At 39.9% G+C, this 17,124-nt stretch overlaps 1 protein-coding gene across 3 annotated transcripts; it reads left to right on the top strand.

Moving 5' to 3' along the window:
* Positions 1-862: 862 nt before the first annotated feature.
* Positions 863-17,069, top strand: supt16h (SPT16 homolog, facilitates chromatin remodeling subunit). Of its 3 annotated transcripts, none has more exons than XM_044183027.1 (26): positions 863-1,078; positions 1,189-1,305; positions 2,448-2,540; positions 2,990-3,160; positions 3,759-3,911; positions 4,035-4,181; positions 5,155-5,306; positions 6,018-6,190; positions 6,669-6,759; positions 6,845-6,918; positions 7,166-7,278; positions 7,623-7,688; positions 8,778-8,876; positions 8,979-8,990; positions 9,285-9,400; positions 9,735-9,888; positions 10,081-10,208; positions 10,496-10,758; positions 10,896-11,014; positions 12,329-12,567; positions 12,674-12,749; positions 13,173-13,342; positions 13,523-13,652; positions 13,918-14,044; positions 14,276-14,350; positions 16,071-17,069. In XM_044183027.1, exons 2-26 carry the CDS (start codon positions 1,240-1,242, stop codon positions 16,187-16,189), a joined length of 3,126 nt encoding a protein of 1,041 aa, XP_044038962.1. In that variant the 5' UTR covers positions 863-1,078; positions 1,189-1,239; the 3' UTR covers positions 16,190-17,069. The 3 variants fall into 3 exon arrangements, with proteins under 3 accessions (XP_044038962.1, XP_044038961.1, XP_044038963.1); XM_044183026.1 differs by having other exon boundaries at positions 863-1,109; XM_044183028.1 differs by lacking the exon at positions 8,979-8,990 and having other exon boundaries at positions 864-1,109.
* Positions 17,070-17,124: the final 55 nt, after the last annotated feature.

Raw genomic sequence — 17,124 nt, 5'->3', positions numbered from 1 at the left:
AAGCAATCTGTTTTGCCACTGAATATCAGAAAAATTGGAGGATTTTTTTTCTTTATTGAGCTAAATGAACAAGGACAAATTCCTTGTACCATGAAATAAAGATGAATAAAGTACACAATACAGTGTACAGAAGAAAAATCAACAACTCAAGGCCAGGTGGGAGTAGTTTATATAACAATTTTAAACAAATCTTTTTTTCAATTTTTTTTTACAGCCTTTGGATAAAAAGAAAAATGAATGGAATCGATTTAATGTCGAACTCCTTTGTGAAAACCAATCAATTAGGGTTTTTATGTGTAAATTAGAATTTTTGAATATGAAATGTATCAAGATTAAAAATATACAGTTGAGAATCAAAATGTACATTATTGCCTAGGATGCCAAATAGTACCAAAATAATATAAAATGTTTATATAATATGGCTATTGATAAAAACACAAAAGTTAATTCACAGAAAGGCAGAAAAACGGGAGTTTCACACGGGTGATCTCATCTCTGCAGTTTCTATCGCGAGAATGACGTCAGTAGAAGTGTTTGATGACGATGGCGGGAAAGCCCACCAAGGCGGGAAAAAGCAGCGTGGTCAATACAAGACAGGTGGCGCTGCTGCGCAGTGCAGCGCTACAAATTACATTAAAATGCACCACAAATCATCAAATAAAATTACAAAGTAACAAAAAAGGAATTCAACAAGCATTTAGAGATTTATTTTTCTTTTTTTTCGTAAAACATTTTTGATAGAATCCAGCAAGAGGGTTGTGTTCGGCGCCATCATGGTTTTAAATAACGTTTGTTTATTATGAAAGCTGATATGTGAAGAGTCGGAGGGGGAGGGAGAGGAAAAAGAAGCAAAGGAGGAGGGAAAGGAGGAGGGGGGGGGACCGAGGACTTAATTGTAACAGATTGGTGTGTGCGTGGCGAAAAGCCAAATGACATTATATTTTAATAATTAAGCGTATTTTAACCGAGTGATTGCTTATTAGGGTTGTGGTGTGGTTTGTTTTTACACGACTCCTCAGTGGAAAAGGCCTCTGTGGTGAAATTATAAGGGGAGAAGCAGCAGCAGCATCTCGTACTGGTGTGTGGATCTCAGCAGGCGTGGAAAGAAAGTGCGTTATTGTTAGTTGACACGCTGATCATCATCATCATCATCATCATCATCATCATCATCATCTTCTTCTTCTTCAGGCCTGCTGAGAAGCGAAGCCGGGAGCTGGAGTTTGCAACGGAGGACTCGCCATGGCGGTAAACCTGGACAAGGAAGCGTATTACCGCCGGATCAAAAGATTATACAGCAACTGGAAGGTAAAATTGGGCGATGCGAAGCGTGTGTTGGAGTTCAGGCGTCCTCTGTAATTAATTTTAACGTGAAGAAAGTGGGCTGCTGGAAGATGCCAACCGCTAAGTTAGCCGCGTTTTTCTGCCGAGCGAGTTGACTCTGTTGTCGGCGTGAGCGGTGATGTTTCCCAGCCCGCATCCAGCGCCGAGAACCAGGCGGGGGACAGGCCTCTGTCTGCACGATGTGACTAGCTTTATTTGCACTGAAGCTCTTTTCCAACTGTGTTTGGACGATGTTTGCCTAGTATCTCGTATCAGACGAACAGGCTAGCTAACTCATGTTAGCACACTTATCTCATTCACCACGTTAGCTAGCCTGCTAGCTAGTAAGTTTGCCACCGAGCTAACTTACTAGCCAAGCAGCTAAATGGGTAGTGAACCAGCTTCTGCTAATTTGACGAATAAATAGTGTTAAGGTGATTACAGAAACATGATTTACCACACACATGTGCTTGACATTTATCTGCCACGGTGTTACACGTCACTGCCAGTTTGCACTTCTAACGGTCGCTACATGCTAATGTTAGCTGGCTAATTAGCATCAGAATAACATCAGCATCCCGGTAACGTGCAGGATGCCTGCAGGTTCTAGAAACTACTTTTTATCTAGAGTCTTAAATGTTTCAAATTACTTTACGTAACCATGTGGCAACTTTTTAGGGCTTTAAACTCTATTTTCAGAAGTTGTATGCTGATGTTTGGTGAGTTTTCCCTTGATATTGCAGCCCAGTCACGCAAAAGTGCAGTCTGCTACATGGCTCTCATTTAACTATTAAAGAATGCTTCATGTGCGTTATAACTGGCATTTAATTGCTTTAAAGCAGCTTTGTGAGACTTGCAGCCCCCCTATGTGCCAGGTGATGCAGCATCAGGTGCTGATGTTGTCCTGAGTGTTACATATCAACTTTTCAGTGATGCTAACAAAACTAGCTACCTGTCTCCACTCAACAGGGTTATTCATGTAACAACTGACACTAGCACCCTTTGTCTATCAGAGTATCCCTAAAGAATTACTGTGGATGAGGTGGGAGCACCTCAGTCTGGTCTTGTAATATGCTCTTTCATGCATGGCGTAAAATTATGTGCCTTGTCTTTATGCGATTTTTCAGAAAGGAGAAGATGAGTTTGGCAAAGTTGATGCCATTGTGGTGTCTGTCGGAGTGGACGAAGAAATTGTGTATGCCAAATCCACAGCCATACAGGTAAGGGCATATCCCAGCCACAGCAGCATGATGGGATCACTCAGGATGTTGAGTACAGGCCTTAACAATCAGGTGCTGCATGATCTGTATAAAGGCAATTTCCCACACTCACCTCATGTTCCATGCACAATATTTACTGGAAATTATCTTGCAAGCATTATGATTATATTATCTAAACTAAACCTTTTGTAGAAGCTGTGTGGGGACTCCTTTTTCTCTATATAATCAACAGTGTGTCACGACACTGTATTTACCTGCACTGTGAAGACATGCTAATTTCTTCCTTGTGTCATTAACCCGACTGTATGACCATAAATTGATGTTGAGTTTCACTCTAGTTAAAGCAAAATATGCATGTTAAGGGTTAAACAGATGACTTCCTCACTTTGCATCTGTTTTGTAAATATGTTTTTGTTCTCAAATCACCCTTTTCTCCCCTTTTTCCTCAGACATGGCTGTTTGGCTACGAGTTGACAGACACCATCATGGTGTTTTGTGACACCAAAATCATCTTCCTCGCCAGCAAGAAGAAGGTGGATTTCCTCAAACAGGTGGCTGTAACTAAAGGCAACGAAAACGCCAACGGTGTCCCGCCCATCACCCTGCTCACCAGAGAAAAGGTAACCTGTGTAAAGACTTGGAGGTAATGGCAGAATACACACTACTTTTGTACAATTATCAACACTCCATTTATAGATATGAGGGTGTGATTTGTTTGATTGTCTGAAAGAGGAATCAGAGTTTGAGAAACCAGATTTGACGCTTCCTGTTTCTCTTCACACAAATCAGTTTCAATGACTTTGTCAAACTTTGTATTATTTGTAACCATGTCATTTTTAAAATACGGGTATGCTAACATTTTGCCTAAAGTTCAGTCATAAAAGACATTTGAAATTCACCAAGTAATGTTGGATTCAGGATGTTTAATATAAGACTCCTGTTTTTCCCCCTCAAGCCTCTCAAATAATTGATCATTTAAGTAAAATAATCAGGCTCTGAATTTACTGTAAATTGTGAATAAAATATGAGCCTTAAAGCCTCAGCAAGCAGCATTAACTACTTTACTATAATAACAATAGCATGTATGATTTTAAACCTGCTACTACCACATCCAGGAGGCAGTTTGATCTGCTCGTAGTGAGATCTTGTTCGTTATGTGTAGGCCCTTGTCAGAGTAAATCAGATTCTTTATTGCCTTTGGTGTCACATGTCTCTCAGAATGAAAGCAACAAGGCCAACTTTGACAAGATGATCGAGGCGATCCGAGGTAGCAAAGACGGCAAGACCGTGGGAGTCTTCAGCAAGGACAAATTCCCCGGAGAGTACATGAAGAGCTGGAACGACACAATCACCGCTGATGGATTGGAAAAGGTAAGACGTAATCCAGAAAATCAGTTGAAGTTACTTTCAAGACCTGTAAACTGGAATAAAGAGTAGGCGTCTTGTATCTCTATTTTCAACACTTCTCCCTTTTCTATTGCTTCCTGCCTGCAGGTAGACATCAGCGCTGTGGTCGCGTACACAATGGCAGTGAAGGAAGACGGAGAACTGGGCCTGATGAAGAAGGCAGCGGCCATCACCAGCGAAGTGTACTCCAAGTTCTTTAAGGAGCGCGTCATGGAGATTGTTGACGCAGATGAGGTGAGGAGAAGGAAAAGTGGAGTAATGTAAAAGTGATTTTACTACCGATTTACTGCACTAATGTGGGTAGTTTGTACTGGAATTATAGCTGATTTTTATGGCTCTGTATGTGGCTCTAATCTTTTTCCCATAAAAACTTTATGGTAGAAAAGCCTTTGTTGTACTGACCTGTCCGCTGAATGTCGCACTTCTGATCACACTCAACTGAAACAAAATTTCATCTGCTACATGGCCGCAGAAAGTCATTTGATCGCTGTTATGCTGCATTTACGTCATATTGTTTAGAAGTAATTACAAGTTGGAAAAACAGTCTACGTCGGGCTCCTTGTTGCAGTTCCATCTCGGAGATGTTGGGAATTTCTGACAGCAGCAATATCTCCCACTTAGTGAAAAAAAACTTCAAGTTTTAACAAACATTTGGCAACATTGCTGCAAAGCCGTCATCGCTGGCTAAAATTAATTGGGCTAATTTAAAAGAAGCTGTAAGCATGTAAGCATCTGGTTTAAATTGTTAATAAATCACTACAAAGACTCCTAAGTCGGAATAATGGGAAGTTTTCCTGTTCTTCCCATTCTGCTGACATTGTGTGAATGCATCATTAAAACTGTGACCTTCATATCTGACAAGCTTTTTTTTTTTTTTTTTTTTTTTTTTTTTTTTTTTTTTTTTTTTGTTATGATTGAATAACTAAGCTTTTTAGAAGCAAAGGGTGAGAGTCAACAGGAACATCGACCGTGCTGTGGTAAACACAGCTTGTGGGAAAACATCTTAAGTTTGAAATAAATACTCCAAATTTTAGGAATGCTTGTCTTGACTCAAATAAATTAGTCCACAAGGGCATAAGAGCTAGTTCTTTCTCCAGCAGAACAGTTTACACACTCTCCTTTTTAGTTTTTTGACCCAAATGTCCTTGTAAGGTAAATATCCAGAAGCTTGTGTTGAACTGTTCTCATCTCGTCCCCTCCCCAACAGAGAGTGCGTCACAGCAAGCTTGCAGAGTCGGTGGAGAAGGCCATTGAGGAGAAGAAGTACCTGGGCGGTGCTGATCCTTCCACAGTGGAGATGTGTTATCCTCCTATCATCCAGAGCGGAGGGAACTACAGCCTCAAGTTCAGCGTCGTCAGGTAGCTCACCTCACCTTAGCTGAGACACGGTTGGGGAAAGCTGTTGGGGTTTTTATAGAAACAGGACATTCAGCACCTGTGTTGAAAAATTGCACTTAACTCATTTAGTTAAATTTTATAGGATTGCCACTAATTATTATCTTTATTATTGATTAATCTGCTGATTATTTTCTCGATTAATTGTTTGGTCTATTAAATGTCAGAAAATAGTGAAAAATGCCAGTCACAATCTCCTAAAGACCAAGGTGACGTATTCAAATTTCTTGTTTTGTCCGATCAACAGTTCAAAACCCCCAAAATATTCAGTTTATTATTGTATTAGACAAAGAAAAGCATAAAAAGTTTGACAGGTGTGAATGTGGAACTGGGGACTGTTTGGTGTTTTTGCTTAGAAATTACTCCAACCATTAATCAATAAATAAAATCCACCAACTGGTTAATCGAGAAAAGAACTGTTTCAGCTCGGAAGCTTGTTGCAAGTTCTTCTGAAAAGATAAATGCGGATCGATAGTTTTGTCATGACCAAAAAAATTGCAATTGCTGTTATAGGATAAAGTTTGACATTTGGGGAAATACGACTGAGATTAGAAGAACGATACAGCTGTCATATCTGTCTGTTTTTTAAATATGAAGCTACACCCTCTAGCTTAGCACTAAAGACTTAAAGTCCTGACTGTCATTTTAACTGACACGTCTCCTTTTCTGTTCCAGCGATAAGAACCACATGCACTTCGGTGCCATCACGTGTGCCATGGGGATCCGCTACAAGTCATACTGCTCCAACCTGGTGCGCACCCTCATGGTGGACCCCCCTCAGGAGATGCAGGATAACTACAACTTCCTGCTGCAAGTGGAAGAGGAGCTGCTCAAACAGCTCAAACACGGTGGGTTCAGGAGCATGCTGGGAGTGTGGGAGCATTGTGTACTTGTTAAAGCCACCAAGTGCGATGTTAGCGACTCATAGTTTGGATTAATCCTAGTGAGAAATGCCCATCGCAACTTCTGGGAGCTGCAGGACGTGTATTCAAAATGCTTGTTTTATTCAAACAACCGTACAAAGCTCAAATACTATCTGTACTATATGTACAACAAAGAAAAGCATCAAATCCTCACATTTTAGAAGCAATGTTTGGCTTTTCTTGAAAAATTACTAAAAAGTGATGAATCAATTATCAGAATTGTTACTGATTTAATGTTCTGTTGAACGACTAAACAATAAATTGACTAGAATAAAGAGAAGAAATGGTTAGTTACCATTAGCAGCGAGGCAGCTGTGGCTGAATAAAGGAAAAAATGGCAATGTTAAGCATATTTGTGGGTGTGTGTGTTGCTGTTTATGAACATTTTCTCTCTCCTCCACAGGTGTAAAAATCTGTGACGCCTACAACGCTGTTCTGGAGTACGTGAAGAAAGAGAAGTCAGACCTTGTAGCAAAGCTGACCAAAAACCTTGGGTAAATACACACAAATACCACTTTTCCACATGTACACAAGTTTACAAACTTGTCTCATATCTTAATTTTTTGTTGTTCTTTGTAGCTTTGCAATGGGAATTGAGTTCAGAGAAGGCTCGTTGGTTTTGAACGCTAAAAACCAGTACAAACTGAAAAAAGGTGAGAATTTGTCTTGGTTATGTTACTGGTGATATTTAGTATTGCTTTACCATGAAGCTGTATGTCAAATTTTAAAATTGAGTGCATTCAGATGCAAATGTTTATAGAACTCAAACCTCTTGAAAGGGGTCAAAATCCATTAAGAAATAATTTGAAAATGCTTTTTTAAATGTAGAATCACAACTCATAAATATATGTATTATAGAAAATAACACAATTAACAAAAGCTTGTGTGCGTCTCCACTAGGCATGGTGTTGAGTGTCAGTTTGGGTTTTGCTGACCTCGTGAATAAAGACGGTAAGAAGGACGAGCAGAAAAAGTACGCCTTGTTTATCGGTGACACGATACAGATCAATGAGGTAAGATGCACTTTCAAAGACACTTGAATGCAACTCCTCCTTTTTAATAAGAGCTGTTTAGGGGTCTTAATTCGTGTGCATAAATAACTATTCAATTTTTTTTATTTTACGTTTTTGCATATTCTCCATCACTTGATATGATTGACACTGTAGTTTTTTATATCTATCTATCTATCTATCTATCTATCTATCTATCTATCTATCTATCTATCTATCTATCTATCTATCTATCTATCTATCTATCTCTCTTTCTCTCTCAATCTGTTGCAAAAGTGCAACAGTAAAAAGTCACAGCACCTACTTATCTAACATATTTTTCCCAACCTAAAATGTTTCTGTAACAGGAAGAGGCAGCCACAATACTCACACCAGTCAAGAAAAAGATAAAAAATGTGGGAATCTTCTTGAAGGTAGGTGTCTTTGCTCACTATTTCAACAGTAATTGCACAAACACATGTTAACAAACAGTTAAACAGTTTTAGGAATACATCAAATTGTTAAGTGATGCCTGTTGATCCATATTCAATACCAGTTTTCCAACTTCTTTGTATTGACATTTTCAAGGTAAATGAGTGTGTTGACATTGGCAACACAATACTTGGGTCTTTCAATGGCACATTTAAAGGGTTACATCTTGTAGGCAAATATGGTAAATTCTGAAAGTAGTCGCTGGGGCTTTTATTTACCTCAACTGCAGAGGGAAGCAGGCTTATATTGGAGACAGGGCAGACAGACTGACTGACTAAAATGCACACGTGAAGACACATTGTAGCAGAGCTCAAGCACTTTGACCACATGCTGAAATCCTGTATTCTGTACAACCAAATACGGTTGCATATCTACAGCGATAAACACTCCTATAGCATTAGTTATTGATTTGGCACGGTCTGAATCTGCAGTGAGAAGCTTCCTGATCGCTGTGGGGAGAAGGACTCGCCTTCTGTTTTTTGTCTCGTTCTGCTAATAAACACATTTGAGTGATTCTGTTGTAAATGACATGTTTGAAGTGTTTCCACAGACAAACCCGACTTCAGTTGAACAATGTCGGCATACAGTTTGACACTAATTGTTGTCCATTTTCGCTGTAACTAACCAGGAAACCGCAATGCTCCCGTACAGTAGATCTAAATGTCACAGGGAGGATCTGCCAGCTCTGTTGGCCGTTCGGAGGCAGCGACACTACAGTAGCTTGACTAACTGGGCTAAGCCGACTAGCCTGCTACAGCTGATAGACAGCAGCTGGTGCACTGCCAGAACTTTCTGGGTAGAACTTGCAATCTGCTCGCAGCCAGAAGTGTTTTTAAAAGATGTATCCTGTGCTCTAACTTTATCAGGTATTTTCTTCATGTAAAATGTAACAAAAGCGCAATTAACTTCTGTTTCAACTATTTCAGTATCAGTTTTCATGGTCGCCTTAGCTCATTAAAATTTATCATGGTTCTGTCTCCTTTTAACCTAAATGTACTGAAACATTTTTTGGGGCGTCTTGTTTTTCTCAGAATGATGACGAGGAGGATGAGGAGGAGGAAGGAGACGATGCTGAGGAGCTGCTGGGGAAGGGAGCTCGGAGTGCCGCTCTGCTCGCAGACAGAACCAGAGTGAGTGTGTGTGTGCGGTTAAATATGTGACTGGTCATCAGTGTTAATTTGCCACCTTGAGTGTTAATAACTAAGAGTATGAATGTTTTTGTACTCTACCAGCTACTTGGGAAGGTAAGTATTCATTGTTTTTTTTTTTTTTTCTAAAATCTCATCAGCTGAACTGCTTCAGTTGTAAAAATCCATGTACTGATGGGGAGGGGGGGGAGTTGTTGTCCTTTTTTATTTTGAGTTGTTTTTTTGTGTGGTTTGATTTTCTGACCATCCAAAGCCGTGTAACACATGTCTGTATTCTGCATGGATGTTGTCCCCCCCCCCCTCCATTCTTTGTAAAAAAAAAAAAAAAGAAAAATCATGGACTCGGGTGTCTCGTTGTGATCACTCAGTTGTGTCTGTTGTCGAACTCAGAATGAGATGACGGCGGAGGAGAAGAGGCGGGCCCACCAGAAGGAGTTGGCCAATCATTTGAATGAAGAAGCCAAGCGTCGTCTGACAGAGCAGAAAGGAGAGCAGCAGATTCAGAAGTGAGTGGTGGGGGGCTAGTTGTAGTTTAGCTCTGTGGTGTTTGTTTGTCTGGGGAAGTAGAATTGTGGAATTTTCCTTTTTAAGTTTGTACATCAAACATGAATAAAAAGGATCACAGTAATTTATGTTGACATCACATGACATTTGAATTATCTTAATTTGGTTAAACCCCCGCTGACTGTTTTTATTGGACTACAATTACAGAAATATTGATTAAAAGCCCAAATATTTCTTAAATGATGCCCAAATACAGCTGTAGGCGGTGGAGTCATGGATTCACGCATGTAATTAAGTTTCTGTTCATTAATTGAGTCAACTCTCTTTTCCTCTCAGGGCCAGAAAATCAAACGTGTCTTACAAAAACGTCTCTCAGATGCCCAGAGAAAAGGACATCAGAGAAATGAAGATCTTCATCGACAAGAAGTACGAGACTGTCGTCATGCCCGTTTTTGGTATCGCCACACCGTTCCACATCGCCACCATCAAGGTACGCTGAGGTTATCTTCAACTGTCTTAACAGCTTTTGTGTTGAAATGTTTTTTTTCTTATTGATGCAGATTTAAAACAATTTTTTATTTTTTTTTTAAATTTATTTATTTTTGTTTGTTTATTCCCCCGATACTCTTTTCATATTGACTGATGTCTTTGTTTTTGACTTTTCTTACCTTTCCCTGTCTAGAACATCAGTATGTCGGTAGAAGGAGACTACACCTACCTGAGGATCAACTTCTACGTCCCCGGCAGCTCTCTGGGACGACAAGAGGGAAATATCTTCCCCAACCCTGACGCCACATTTGTTAAAGAAATGTGAGTCGTAACTATTAGCTACTATAACTTAATCAATTAATATTTTCTGAATTTCCAGTCCAGGATGCCCAAATTTGTCGAGTCAAATTTGATGTCTTGGCAAGCAGGTGGATGGAGACAGACTAATTTCAGTCTCAACAAAAGTAAATTTTTAATTTTTTATAGATGTATTTGAATTCAATTGGGCTTTATTGGCATCGGAATGTTTGCATGTTTTTGTCCTTTTACTTCTTATTCACAATTGTACCATCTAAACGTCCTTGAATTCAATTCATTTTTCCACTCAGCACGTACCGAGCGTCCAACCTGAAAGCTCCTGGCGACACGTCGGTGCCCTCCACCAACCTGCAGAATGCTTTCCGCATCATCAAGGAGGTACAGAAACGCTACAAGATGCGAGAGGCCGAAGAGAAGGAGAAGGAGGGCATCGTCAAGCAAGACTCACTGGTCATCAACCTCAACCGCAGCAACCCCAAGCTCAAAGACCTCTACATCAGACCCAACATCGCACAGAAGAGGATGCAGGGCTCAGTGGAGGCACATACGAATGGTGAGAAAACAGAAATTATTTCTAATTGAGGTAAATGGGAGTCTGGTAAATTAGAGAACTTAGAACAGTGTGTGCACTGTGATGCCTAAACCTGAATACCGTTTTTATTGAAAACTCTCTCTCTTCTCCCTGTGCAGGGTTCCGCTTCACGTCAGTCCGCGGCGATAAAGTAGACATTCTTTACAACAACATCAAACACGCCATCTTCCAGCCGTGTGACGGGGAGATGATCATCGTACTGCACTTCCACCTCAAGGTGCATTTTTTTTGTTGGTTCAACGCTGCCACAGATTTTGGGAAATACACTTTTTTGCTTTCTGGAGGAGAGTTAGATGGGAAGACTGATACCACTGATGTTTCTGTGCTGAATATGAAGTTACAGCTGGTTAGCTTAACATAAAGGCTGGAAACGGGGGAAACCGCTAGCCTGGCTCTGTCCTGGAGTCTCGACATGGTGATGTTGCTAGGCAACCAGCAGGAAGTCACTTTGCCTGGGAAACAAATAAAGAATTTTGCCTTAAAGATTAAAAAAATCTGCCCACCACAGCTAGGCATACTTTGATACCTTTGAACACAGTCAGGCTAGCTGTTTCCCCCTGTTTCCAGTCTTTATGCTAAACTAATCTAAGCTAACCGGCTGCAGGCTGTAGCTTCAGCTAAGCGTAATTACTAAAATGTTAAACTATTGCTTTTTTCCCCCCCTTTCTTATTTTTTTAAACGTATGTTTACATTTATCAAACGGCTGCTATGAATTAATAAAGTGGTTCTAAAAAAATACACATTTCTCCCCAGAAACTATTACAGGGTATCTGCAGGGCTTGCAAAGTGTTAAAAAGCAGTGAATAAATTTTTTCTTTAAAAAAGAAAAGACAAAAGGCCTTAGTGGGTATTAAAATGTCTTAAATTTAATTTACAAAAGTCTAAATATCTTCTCTTGCCAGCCGTAGGCAGTAATATGTCACTTTATAAGATGTTTTTGTGTCTGGTTGTGGGCTGTCGGGAGACGTTAAACATCTATAAACTAAAAGTGGGATTGTTGTGGAGTTTCAGTCTCCATCAGACCTGTAGTAAACACGGTTGCTTCTGCTAGCTGGGAAGCTCATTGTCATAATGGGCAAGCGATTTTAGCAAAGACTTAAATGGACTTGAATGAATTAATCATTGTTCGTCGGTTAAGCCATCCATTTTATGCTGCTTATCCAGGTCATGTTAATTTGATTAATTATATCATTAGGAATTATTGTTATACTGCTAGGAAATACTGAAAACGTGATATTATTATTATTAAATTAATTAATTAATTAAAAAATCAAGGCCATATCGTCTATACTTGTTTCATCATACTCTCCATGCTTTGTGCCAGTATGTACAATATTAAATTGTATTCTATGTGGTACAAAGATCTTAAAGTCTTAAATTGAACTTGGTGAACCCTGCAGAAACCTTGTATTAGGACAAATGTATCCATGTTCTTCCTAAATGGTCTCAAGAGTAGCAGTGTACTGTTAACGGAACACGTATAACTTCAAGATTGTTAGTTTAATTTTGTCCGTCACGCTTGTCCTCCAGAACGCCATCATGTTCGGTAAGAGACGCCACACAGACGTCCAGTTCTACACGGAGGTTGGGGAGATCACCACAGACTTGGGCAAACACCAGCACATGCACGACCGAGACGACCTGTATGCCGAGCAGATGGAGCGGGAAATGAGGCACAAGCTCAAGTCGGCCTTCAAGAACTTCATTGAGAAGGTGGAAACGCTGACTAGAGAAGAGCTGGAGTTCGAGGTGCCCTTCAGAGACCTGGGGTGAGTAAATCCGACTAAGCTTTGACAGACATGATTGATATGGAGTGTGTGGAAGCTCTATAAGCAGGTGGACTGATTGTTTTGGCTGTGCATCTTTTGTTTGTAGGTTCCAGGGCGCCCCCTACAGGAGTACCTGCCTGCTACAACCCACGTCCAGTTCCCTTGTCAATGTCACTGAATGGGTGAGCACACCGAGCCAGCCTCTAACTGTTGCACTACTACTGTTGGTTATAACTGGTTTTGAGATCACCTGGCATTGATACACATAATTCACCTCGTCAGCTTTCAAAACCTTGTGGAAGTCGTTCAGATACAGTGCTGTAAAAAAGTCAAAAGGTTTAACTTTAGCGTATAGATAAAGGAAATCTTGAAGAAAAAACTGTTTTGTTTTTTTTTTTTTTTTTAATTTATCCAGTTGTGGAAACTGTGCTGGGAGCTTAAGTTATAGTTGTTGAAATTGGTCAAAAAAATGTGAAAAATCATCTGGGGGGTGGGGTTAAAAAATATTACACTAAGGTTTAAACAAAATCAAACAAAATGTCTTTCTTTTTTCTTTTTTTTTTTGTCTTCTTGGTTAAAAAAAATCTTTGCTGTCCTCAACGCAGCCACCATTTGTGGTGACTCTGGATGAGGTGGAGTTGGTCCACTTTGAGCGTGTGCAGTTCCACCTGAAGAACTTCGACGTGGTCATTGTCTACAAGGACTACAACAAGAAGGTCACCATGATCAACGCTGTGCCCGTCAACTCTCTCGACCCCATCAAGGAGTGGCTCAAGTAAGGGATCAACACTGAATGTTTTTATAATCGAGACAATAAACTCACTGTTGATATGTTATTTATATTAAAAGGCTAAATGCTGTGTAATTATCAGCTGCTTCTTTACGAATACAGCCAGAGTTTCACCCAGGTCGCTCTGGTGTTTGTGTGTGTTAAAATCTTTTGTCTCTTTCTCAGCTCTTGTGACATCAAGTACACAGAGGGAGTCCAGTCTCTGAACTGGACCAAGATCATGAAGACCATCGTCGACGATCCCGAGGGCTTCTTCGAGCAGGGAGGCTGGTCTTTCTTGGACCCAGAGAGCGAGGTACGTTCAGCACAGTGGACCAAAAAATCGACAGGTTTCTGGTGTGGAAAGAAATGGCACAAATTTTCTGGTAATTATTGATTTTTTTTATGCAGAAAGTAATGGTGCGTATCAGTTTTTCTATTGCTGCTGTTCTTGCTAAAGAAATGTATTCCATTCATTTCTTTTCAATTTTTTCAAACAACAAATTTGTACTCGTATTAAGTATTTGCAATTTTTTTGTTTGTGATTATATCTCTCTTGCTGTGCCTTGTTTTTGTCTCAGGGAAGTGGTGCAGAGGAAGATTCAGAGTCAGAAATGGAGGATGAAACATTCAACCCCTCTGCAGATGAAGAGGAGGAGGAGGAGGAAGACAGTGATGAGGACTATGATTCGGAGACGGAGGACTCTGGTACGATTTGTCACAAGATTTTTCTTTGTTATGCGACACCAAAAAGGGTGAATTAATAATTCCTAGATTTTTGCTGAAACCGTTGTACTCTGAGATGGATTTACAGTTCATAGTGACATATTTTCATTCAAATGGAAATATAATTTAACTTTTATAAAGTATTTGCCCAGCTCATCTCACTCACATACATTCACGCAGTTTTTACTGTCTCTTGTGTGCTGTGTTTTGTAGATTACAGCGCGTCAGTTGGCAGCGAGGAGGAGAGCGGTAAAGACTGGGATGAGCTGGAGGAAGAAGCCAGGAAAGGTTTGTATCTGGAGCCGGTGCACATGCAGAAGTCTTAAACACTACTCACACAGAACTAAAGTTGCCTGCAGACAGGAAGGCATTTTATTTCAGAAAATGTATTTATCTTATAATCCGCCATGTCTGGAAGTTGTAATGTTTAAATATCACTGCAACTTAACTTTTCTGTGTTAACGTCAACAACAACGTCAACATTTCATTCACATGGTATAGAAATACCATGTGAATGAAATTCAGATTTCAGCCGTAATGACTTCGATGTGTAAGTTCTGTCGTCTTCTGAACATAAACAATGTAATTTAACAGCCTTAAGGACAAGAAACTATGTATCTGTTGACAAAAGTGTTTTATAGCTGCCCTGAATGGCCAGAATCAAGCAGGGCGAAAAGCCCACCATCATAGAGAGGGGCGAGACTCAATCTGACAAGTGGCGATAATGGTGCACACTTGCAGACAACCTTTCCGCGAAGGCATTCATAGTGTTGCACGTGAAAAGTGAAAGTAGTTGTGTGAAGAATAAAAAAAAAAAAAAAGTTAGAGCTTAAGTTTAAACCTTCACCCATGTGGCCAGTCAGGATTGTTGGTTTTCGAAAGTTACAACAGCAAAAAAAACCAATTCTGACAACGAACGCTTTGTGAGGAGGGGGATCTCGTATGCAGTTTGACGGCCTGACGAGCACTCTGAAAAATACTAACACACACACAGTACGCTTAAGCTGAACTTGATGTGCACTTCTACAACTGCTTCGAAGCTGTATTCAGATTTAAGTTTATCACACAATTCACCATGGTTTACTGCGCCACACCAGTCCTGTTGTGGGCAGTAATTTGTCGACAGGCTGGTTTTAGGACCGACGTATTCACCGGACATGAAGAAGTTTAAGTTTGATTCAGTATAAATATTATTAATATTTCCAAACACTACTTCTTAATGGGACTGATGAGAATATCACACATCTGAAACCGTCAAGACAAATATTAGGTATCATGTCCTTTTTATCAAAGACTTTGAAAAATATATTCCGTCTTTAAAAGATTTATCAAACAAACCATTAGAAATATCATGTTGCGTCTCTTATGTACAGTAGACCCACGTGCTTCTAGACAACTTGATTTAACTAATTTATAAATTTTATTTCTCCTCAGCTCCTTGGTGTGTTTTTAAAAAAAAAAACAACAAAAAAAAACAAACAACCAAAAGTATTAATTTTTTTTTTTTAATAGTCATCTGATTGTAACTGTAATATTGTATGTTTGGTCCGACTTATTTGTTCCAACAAATCATCTGAGTTGGATTGTGCCATGTATTGTATTTGAGTGAGTGACAGGATGTCGTTATTAATAAAGACTGTCCCAATGGACTCTGATAAACCTCCACATGCTTGCAGTCTTAACGAGCACTTGGCCACTGTGGCAATTAATGGGAAATGCATTAGACAAGAAGGCACTTGAGTACTTGCAAATAGTGCAAGTGTGGTTATTGGAACAGGCCCTTAACCTCATCTTATTATTGTCCTCCAGAAAGCCTTAAATTTGTACAGAATGTTGTTGGTCATTTGAATAAGCAAAGCAGAAACGTCTGAGACAATATTATGTTTAACAAAACATAAACTTGATTCAGAAACCTAATTTTAAATTTGATCTCCTTAACCACAACTGTGAATTTAGTTTATTGTAAAAAAAAAAAACATGCTTATTTCTGCCCTTCTCGCCCTCCTAGCTGACAGAGAGAGCCACTACGAGGACGAGGACACCTCCGCCTCCGCCTCCACCAACAAGAAGCGAAAGGTCCGGCCATCAGCCCCGCCGCCCAGCAGCAAGAAGAAGCGACGGTCCTAAATGTCTCTCACACACATACATATACAAACACACACACACACTGCCAAACCTAGCTGACCCTTCCTTCTACCCCAACCGGCTCTTTTGACTCATGCACTTCACACACAACACACATGGGCCCAGACACACACAATGTGTATATAGTCGTAGAAGCCCTTTATTTTTGTGTTGGTCAGTGAAGTGTCATGTTGAAATGGTAAGAAAGAACCAGCAGGACTCTCTCACTCACACACACACACACACACACACACACACACACACACACACACACACACACACACACACACACACACACTTCATTCATTAGCTTTTTTCCCCCTCCTCATTCCTTCCTCATTCTCTTTTGTCTCCACCTCCCATCTCCATCCATCCATCAGGGTTTCATGTTTGTGTGTGTGTGTGTGTGTGTGTGTGCATGTGTGCGCATGTTTGTTTAAATGGGTTTTTATTGTAAGCATTGTTTATTTTCTGTTACAAAAAGATGAGTTTCTTAATTAATGGATAATTAAAGAAAAGACTTGACATATCCTCTGCCAAGAGTTTTATATAAAAACTGAGAAACTTTTGATTTCCCCCCGATCGTCTCTCCTCCTCTGTGTCTACATTTCACTTTCCCTTCATGTTTGTTCAATTGTGGTAATAAGATGAAACACTTGTCTTTTTTGAGGGGGGCAGATACATTTTCTGAATTTTTTTTTTTCCTTTGTTTTTTTTTTTTAATGGGGTTTGTAAATGCACGCAGGCACACACATACACACACTGTCTCCCTCGCACTTGTCCTCCTCTCTGTTCCCTTTTTTTGTTCATTCTGAGTAGATAAGTTGTTGTACTGTTAATTCTGAAAAGCCTGTTTTTTGTAATAAAATTAAAAGGAACTGTAGTTTTTGTTTTTGAATGGTCTGTTTTCTTTTTAAAAGCTGGAACATGCTTCTCTG

The sequence above is a fragment of the Siniperca chuatsi genome, linkage group LG22 (genome assembly GCF_020085105.1).
Source record: "Siniperca chuatsi isolate FFG_IHB_CAS linkage group LG22, ASM2008510v1, whole genome shotgun sequence".
Lineage (NCBI taxonomy): Eukaryota > Metazoa > Chordata > Actinopteri > Centrarchiformes > Sinipercidae > Siniperca > Siniperca chuatsi.
Note: the sequence above shows the minus strand (reverse complement) of the source record. Positions and strands in the feature narration are given on the sequence as shown.

Coding starts and splice junctions, on each gene's coding strand:
- supt16h (XM_044183027.1), top strand. CDS start 1,240: ATGGCGGTAAACCTGGACAAGGAAGCGTATTACCGCCGGATCAAAAGA. Junction 13,653..13,917: donor TCTTGGACCCAGAGAGCGAG/GTACGTTCAGCA, acceptor TTTTTGTCTCAG/GGAAGTGGTGCAGAGGAAGA. Junction 14,045..14,275: donor TTCGGAGACGGAGGACTCTG/GTACGATTTGTC, acceptor TGTGTTTTGTAG/ATTACAGCGCGTCAGTTGGC.